This window comes from Trichomycterus rosablanca, chromosome 26 (assembly GCF_030014385.1).
Source record: "Trichomycterus rosablanca isolate fTriRos1 chromosome 26, fTriRos1.hap1, whole genome shotgun sequence".
Lineage (NCBI taxonomy): Eukaryota > Metazoa > Chordata > Actinopteri > Siluriformes > Trichomycteridae > Trichomycterus > Trichomycterus rosablanca.
This window is the reverse complement of record NC_086013.1, coordinates 13,096,048-13,104,308: the sequence shown is the minus strand read 5'-3', so window position 1 is coordinate 13,104,308 and position 8,261 is coordinate 13,096,048. Positions and strand designations below refer to the sequence as shown.

The following is an 8,261-nucleotide window of genomic DNA, read 5'->3' as shown; positions in this document are numbered from 1 at the left end:
CTCAGTGTTTCCCAGTGAAACCAGACCTGACACAACCCAGACCAGAATAAATGAAACCTATAAACCATTATTTTTAAAACAGTTCCAGTTATTTAAAAAAAAATAAGTAATTATTCTTCTATTTCACAAAAGATACAATCTAATATTCCTACATCAATACTATACAATAATTTGTAATATTTTGTCTAGCCACAGAATTGAAACAGGTTAACAGCGCTGACAGAAAACTAACATGGTTGAAGTTTTAGAATGCAGAGGTTCATAATATTAGGCTGTTCATTTTCTTATTGTCTTATCTATAAAGCTGTTAGAGTAGTTGTCTCACAGCAACATGATTCCTGAAATCCTGGGTTCAATCTCTGTGTGTGTGTTTTTTTTCTGGGTACCTTGGTTTTTGACCCTAATCCACCACAACTAAAATGGAAATTCATTTAGGTCTGACTTTTCTGTGTGCTCCTAGGAGCTGACATTTGTCTATTGTTTATCTAAGGTTTAGTTTGAAGGCAGTATTTGTTGATTTGCTCTCTGTACTATCAGTAAGATTTCATCAATTGCAGCACAAAATACAGAAATTCAACAAATCTGATTTTTATTTTCTTTTTTGTGCTGGGGATCAATTTTACAATTTTCACACTTTGTTAAGCAGCACATTTTTACAGGTGAACAATTCAGCCGTTGATATGCAGAGGGGAAAACCCTGGTCTTTGTAAGTTTAGACTAAGAATATTTTACAAATGCCGAAGATGTGTTTCATTTATCTATGTCCTAGTTATAACTGCTATAAAAAATAAACAAAATATATATTAATATAATATATTAGCACTCTACATTGCAAGTCACATCCCTTATCAAACCAACATGCTCGTTCCAGTTTCCATTTTGCTGCAGCCTGACTCAAGTTCATCTAATCTATTCTGCTAGCCTCGGATGCAAATGACCGAGAAACGTCCTGCAGCCATTTATTTGCATGTACACAAATCATGAAGCTTCAGCTGGGCCACTAGGAAGGAGCTATAAATGAATAGGTGCACACTCTGGCCTCCATGAGCATGTCTGTATAAGGTTTTTAAATGGCTCAATGTATCATTGGTGCAGGACTAGAAAGACAAAGTGACATTCTGAAAACATACAGTCGTCCATAACTTGCAAGTCATGATGGAGACAGGTGAGCCCTTATTACAAGTTATTAAATCTCTTTCTATGCTTTTTTATCATTTATAGTAGGTTCTGTATTTTTATCGTAAGCCAGAAATGATTTTTTCCAAGTATTTTGGCTGTATTGAACTAACAGTGGTGGCAGCGAGATCATTTACATACTATTTTAACTTGTTAAAAGTAAGTATGGTTTGTGGTGAAATGCAAAGACCATGATTAAACTGTTGCTGTTGTGCCCATAATTTGGTAGAAAAAACAGTCTTGGCATACAGTGGGAGACTTAGCATCTTACAGACAATTCGTATCTACAGTGACAAGGACCCATTTCTTGGATCGAGTCGTGTTGGACTAAATTGAAATATCAACAGTAATTTACCACCACAGTACGGTTTAGTCTAGAATTTTGGTTTAATTAAGGGTTTAGTACATGTATTTGAAATTGCTTCAAGAAAGTATTATTTGGGCCAGTCCTGAACATAGATTAAACCTGTCATTTTGAACTAAATTAAAATGTAAATGGTAACTCATTTTTTAAAGTCTTTTAGTCTAGGATCAAGGCTTGGTCCAGGAAAATGGCATTAAAAAATTATCTGCAATTTTCCAGGATATGGATCATGCTCGGTCTTAAACCAAATTGAAATGTCTTTTTACTTCTGGTTTAATCCTGGTCTGGAAAACCACCCCATGTAAGAAGAGTTAATTAAAATTAGAGACTTTTATATGATGTATGTCCACATCCCTCTCTTATAGTCCAGGTCAAGTTCAAAACATTTAACACGTTTTGCTTTTTGCTTATTTTAACATGCAAATCCATTCTGTACTTTTTTTATAGCTTCAGTATACTGTATTTGTACCAGTGTTTAAGATTCCCCAGTGTGACAGCAGTGCATAAGTAGTTTTTGAACATAAGTCCACAATAAATGCAACAGTTTTAGAGCATTTTTAACTACGCAAAATGCACATTGATGAGTGGTCATTTTAAACATTTGAGGACCTCTTCTATACTCCATTAGTTTAATAGTACTTTTAACTCATATAAGAGTTATTTATTAAAATATCTTCTCTTTAAAGGCATAAAACTTAAAAAATGACTAACCACTTACATGTATACATTGTTTATTTTTGTATTGTTTGAGGGCACAGAAGACCAGATTTTTCTCAAATACATTTTAACACGATTGTTGCAAGCTGTGGCACTGAAATAATGGTGTTTAGCTATGTTCTTTTTTCTTTTTCTTTTGTTTTATAAATAAAACCTTGTAGGCTAATTCTGTATTTAGTGACTTCTATTAAAAGCATTTTAATAAATATGATTCTTAAGCATTTGTAATTAATACTTTTAAATTACATGATTTGTTACTAATCAAAAACAACCAAACAATATTAACTTTATTCATGCCAGCTGTACTGGAACGTTGTGTGTCAAAACAGCAACTTAATTTAATTAGTAAAGCATTTTATTTAACTAATAGCTTTTAATTTTTTTTATCCTTATTGTTGTAGGTAAAATATAAACTGTTGGTAAATTATCACTAAAGTGTGCCTAAGCCACAACCAGGAAGAATAAGTGCATAGTCAAGGTTCCATAAAACAATGTTTTACTTGATGACATTAGTAAGTTTGTACTGTAAAATAAGCATGAAGCACACCAATCGTTAAACAAAATAACTTTTACACTACAAAAGAAAACTACACGGAATGCTAGTAAATATGCTTTTCAATTGGAAATAATCTTGTCAACATTATATGTAATGAAGAGATATAGCTGATATTAGTCAGTTTGTGGCCATTTTGCTTTCATTATTATGATTGTACAACCAGCAATCAAAGGTTAACATATATTTGGTGTTGGCCAGTTTCCCAGCCCCAGGTTAACTTTAAACTTTGACTATGACACTGTACATTAGAATAAGAACATGCTGGACAGTGGTACAGTGGTTAAGACTCTTTTTAAAAGGTTTTACGTGTACTGGATTTCTGATTGGAGGGTTTAGAGTTTAAATCTTTGCTTTACCATGCTTCCATTCTAGGTCACTTTGGATAAAAATGTGTTGTAAAATGAAAGATCTTCCAAAAAATAAAATGTGTTTTGTATACCTTCAGCACAAATATCCATTTTTTTGGAAATTAAATTGATGGGGGATCAGACACTATAACAAAATGTATATGTAAAAATGTATGTTATATATATGTAATGCTGAGGTAAACGTTTGGTGTTAAACTTTCCCCAGGTTGGGATAATTTCATGTAATATGTGGAGGGGAAAGAGCTTCCTAAAGTTCTCAGAGGCCTATTAAACAATGTTTTAGCAAGACAGCCATAGCAAACACCTTAAATTCTGTGTTTAATACTCTACAAGTGGAAAGGTTATATCAATTTGCGCCCTGTGCACCACACAAGATTTCACATCATGCTCTTAAACTAGCACTAGCAACAACAGTCAATTAAAAGACTTGGAGGACAGCTTGAAAGCAGCAAGAACAACAGTTGCACAGTAAACTAGAAATGAATTGTACCGGAAGATTTTTTTATTCCCAGGCCCACACAAATTTCCTTTGTAGAAAAGGATATTCATTAGTCAATCAGCAAATCAGAACAATTTTCAGGTAAACAAAAATACTTGGCTATAGTTCAGCTTAAGTTTGAAAGAGGGTTACATATATGATCCTCACAGTTAATTAACAAAGTATGGGTCTGCTTTACTGAAATGGTACTGGGGAATTTAATATGATCAAAGTAAACATAAATGGAGCAACAATGAATTTGATCTAATGTAATTTGTAATAAAGTACTAATATTAATTTGTGTGTTTTTATAACATGGTAATGCTTTTGAATATACTGTAGATGTTTTGTTCATATTTATATATGTAAAAAGTATATTTAATAATAAATCAAAACACTCATACAAAATACTCCCTATCATAACAGAGTATTCCAAGAGAGTGTACCAAGGTGTAAGGGTCAAACACACAGTCAAAGACCTGCTAGCAGAGAAAAGATCAAGACAAACCACAGTACCACGATTTAATGTAAGTACATGATTGTTTTTCTTTTTTCTTTTTTTTTATAATCCCCCAAAGAATACTTACTTACACATTCTTAAGCAAAGTATTGATACTTGAGCATTTCACATCTATATCACTCATACCCTTATCTCTTAAATGGAATCCAAAGACTTGTGGGGTTGACTACGCATTAGCTTTGTTGTAGCATGTTGTGGTGCATTGAAGGGAAACCGCCAGTTGTGAGCATTGGTATGTGTTGGACATCTCCTGTCACCTTATAGAGATCAGTATCAGGTGCACCTGCCAGCATTAGGGCTGTCTTCCTGAAAGGGTCCAGATAAATGAGCCATTGTTGCAGACAAACGGTTAAATGTAGCATCAGGTCACTGCACAGACCTACGGCTTAACCGAAGTCAAACAGAAAGGCTTTTCCTTATGCCTTGCTCACTGCTGCATTAACATGTGGACATCCCCTTGTACTCCCTCCTATCCCCCCCCCCCAACACACACACACACACACACTTTAAACTAATGGCTCTAATCAAGCCTTATGCAAATTCCTCAGGAGAAGCGCATGGCATTGGCACACAATTGTCCACTGCCAACAGACCAGAAGAAACATCGTCAAGTTGTATTTTGCTTTGTTTAGATACGTTTCTTATTTAAACAAACCCCAAAACATAATATAGCTCAAATTTAATTATAAATATTTATCAGTAAGACTGCATTAGTTCAATTTATAATTGTAAAACATTAAGTCATTTATAATTATATAAGCATACCAAAAGTCGATTCCCAGTCTTTTTGTCCTCATGTATTATCTGTAAACCCGTTGTCATTTGGGATGTGCAATTATTTCTTTATACCCTGAAGGCGCTCACACCACCGTAGGCAAGCGCACCTTACCACACACACATAGGGTGGGGGTGCTATTGTGACACTGGCAAATGACATTCAAATATCCTACCACAAAATTTGCCTGGCTTTCAACAGAATCAGCCTGTGTGCTAGAGCCTTCCTGTCTTTGACTGTTCACACTGACTTTAAAATAGAGCAAACGTAGAGTAGCACGACAGTGATTCCTTGTTGTGCTCCACAAAGAGATTCCATCTTGTTCTTCGTGAACTCTAAAATCTGTCAGAATTTTTATTATTTACTTGTTACTTATACTAGTCATTGTGACTGTTTATACATGTGCTTAGAAATGTGAGTGATCTGTGACATACATACAACTACATAAACAGACGTGCCTAAAGGCATTTAGTTACATATTTGTTTTTGTCTGGTTTTCAGCAAGCAGCCAGCTCTTCCCAGCCTGCTTTTGTACAAATGCCAGGTGAGATCATTCTGCTTATGATCATCTGATAAAGCTCCTACACAGCTCTATAATTACACTCATCCCAATCTACCTACTGCAAATAAGGAGAGAACTAATTTACTGATATTCATGATGTAAACATTACTTCCTTCTTCCTTATACAGGTACTCACATGCTTCCTGGATACTACAGCATGCGCAGACCATTCCTGCCAGATTCTGATCTGTGCCACCCCATGAAGCAGTACACTTCGGACTCCTACTCTTCAGCCCTGGGCAGTAAAGCCTTCACATATGAGCACTCTTCCAGCTACCCCTCATTCATTGACAGCTATTACCAGCAAGATTCATTTGGGGATTACAGAAGTGCAACTGCTTACACAGCTGGTGGAGGGCCACTGTTTTCACCAACAGCTCTGTCCACACTGCTACCTTCTCTGTCTGGAGAGACACCGTCACATTTGCTGCTGGTACTACATTATTACTTATCAGATACTTTGCCCATGGATTGTGATATGTTTAAAATACACTTCCCTTACCACATCCTATGAAGATTTTGTCATCTTCTACATGTATTGTAAAAAAAATACAATTCGTGGATATTATTTGCTACTGATCCCTGACACATTCTTAATTCTGTCATTTTCATTTTATAGAAAGATCCATGGGAGCAGCCCTCAGAAGATCACATAAGTCAGTCTGAGGGTCTTTGCCCTGAGGGCCCAGCGCCAGTGGCAGATTCCCCATCTTTGGGTGGTCCTGACTCTGGAAGCTCCTCACCATATCGTCGAAGCACCGGATCGATTCCCTCCAGCTCTCAGGCTTACACTCTGCAAACACTGGAAGATGTCCCTTACCCTGCATCCTCCTACAGCTCAGTCTCCAGCTACTCCTGCACATCATACATGGGTGCCCCTGGGGATCTGTCTGTGGTTAAGATGGCATCTGTGTCTTCAGATGAGGCTAGCAGTGGTGGAGTGTCTCTCAGTGACACTTCTGCCCAGGGATGGGCCAAGGATGATGGAACATGGATGTCCTATGAGTCAAGGAGGGCTTTTTGAAAGCTTCTGTTGCACTTACGTATACTTTGAACTGATTATGTGGACACTAAACCCATAAAGAAGAACATGAAATACAGCAATCTCGTGGATTATTAACTTCTAATAAGCCAAATAGAATACAGTTAAGTTTACTGGGTTGGAATGACATTTTCTTCAGTTACAAAAAATAGCCGCAAAGATAAAATGTAAAGCTTAAAAATGTCTACCAGAATTTGAATCAAGATGGCATGCAATATGAAAACTGTGGATGATTTTATGTAAATGATACTGTCTACTTACATATGCTCATATAGTTGTTCTTCTTAAAATTATTATTTTAGCTTTTTGAAGGTGGTAATAGATCAAATTCAAAAGGGTCAGCAGACTTATTCTTGGCTATCTTAAAACAGTGCATTTTCTTGCTTTCAGCGGGATTTTCATCCTACACTGGGTGAATTAATTACATCATTATTTATATATTTTGATTGTCAGTAAATAATTGTAATGCAATTGTGTTGCTGTCTATTTAGTGTTGTGATTCTGTTGACAATCTCTTCTTTTTGAGGAGCTGGTCACACAGTTCTTTTCACAGTAGATAACCATGAGACAAATTAATTATAAACAGAACAGCATTCACTCAATGGACTTGTTAGTTGTGGAAAAATAATAGCGCTGGATTTAAAAAGTGAAACACTGATGTAGAATATGGATTTACACAGTTATCATCAGCAGTAGAATTTGGCTGTGTTTTGTTAGATATTGTATGTGTATTGTACTTTTTTGTGCATATAACAATACCAAACTGAATCTATTCATATAGCACAGTTTTTATGTTAGATCAGGATTCCTAAAGATCAAAACCATCTAAACTGTGAAAACTTATTTTTTTAATTGCTGAAATCAGAGCCCATGTTTAAATAAATATATTTTAGGCATGGATTATTTTTAAGCAATAATTAAAGAATTTGGTTAAATGTTAAAAATTATAAATTAAATGGGAGAAATTAAATTAAAACATAATTTAAGAATTAAAAGTTTCACAGTGTCTTCTGTATTTTATTACTGCTGACTTGTACTGGTGTATTAGACTAGGTAAGCACAATTCTGGCTTATTCACACCTCATGTAGAGGGTTTTGGATTCAGGATTTATCTGATTTAACTGATCTGACTTGCATTGCAATGCTGAACACGTCACCCATGCATAAAAAGTACTAAGTACAAATAAGTTATGGTGAAAATTACCATAGTAAAAACTTTAAAAGTCGATATGATGTGACAATATGCATTATTATGGGAAGGTAAACATAGTTCACCTGCTTGCTCTGGCATTCTGGTAGGTTTGTTGCTATAACGCCGAGGGTTGTTAAGGCAAAGCCCCGCTAGTCTGGGGCTGTAAATAGAAAACCTCGTTATTGCCTGATCTGTTCTCAACTTGTACAAACTGTCTAATTTATAAAACTTTGAACTAATCATTTAGAACCCTATTTCTGAACATAATGTTGAATACTGTGCTTTACATGTAACATAATGGACAAACACAGAAATAAAAAGGGACACGTTTAACAGGGAGCGTGGTTTGTCCGCTATGCTGTTGCTAGGCGCTGTTTATTTTTGTTCTTGAAGTGTTGAGGGTGCAATAACCGAACTTTTATGAAGTTTATTTTGTGTGTGTTATACAACTTTAACTTTATCTACATGATTTAAAATTAAAACTCAAAAGCACGCTCGTATTATGTCTTTA

At 35.4% G+C, this 8,261-nt stretch overlaps 1 protein-coding gene across 1 annotated transcript; it reads left to right on the top strand.

The window, feature by feature from the left end:
- The first annotated feature begins 1,152 nt into the window (after window positions 1-1,152).
- On the top strand, window positions 1,153-6,540 carry pou2af2 (POU class 2 homeobox associating factor 2). The gene is made up of 5 exons (XM_062989005.1): window positions 1,153-1,165; window positions 4,086-4,186; window positions 5,456-5,498; window positions 5,645-5,949; window positions 6,136-6,540. The coding sequence occupies exons 1-5, from the start codon at window positions 1,153-1,155 to the stop codon at window positions 6,538-6,540; spliced, it is 867 nt and encodes a 288-aa protein (XP_062845075.1).
- Window positions 6,541-8,261: the final 1,721 nt, after the last annotated feature.

Coding starts and splice junctions, on each gene's coding strand:
- pou2af2 (XM_062989005.1), top strand. Junction 5,499..5,644: donor TGCTTTTGTACAAATGCCAG/GTGAGATCATTC, acceptor TTCCTTATACAG/GTACTCACATGCTTCCTGGA. Junction 5,950..6,135: donor CACCGTCACATTTGCTGCTG/GTACTACATTAT, acceptor TTCATTTTATAG/AAAGATCCATGGGAGCAGCC.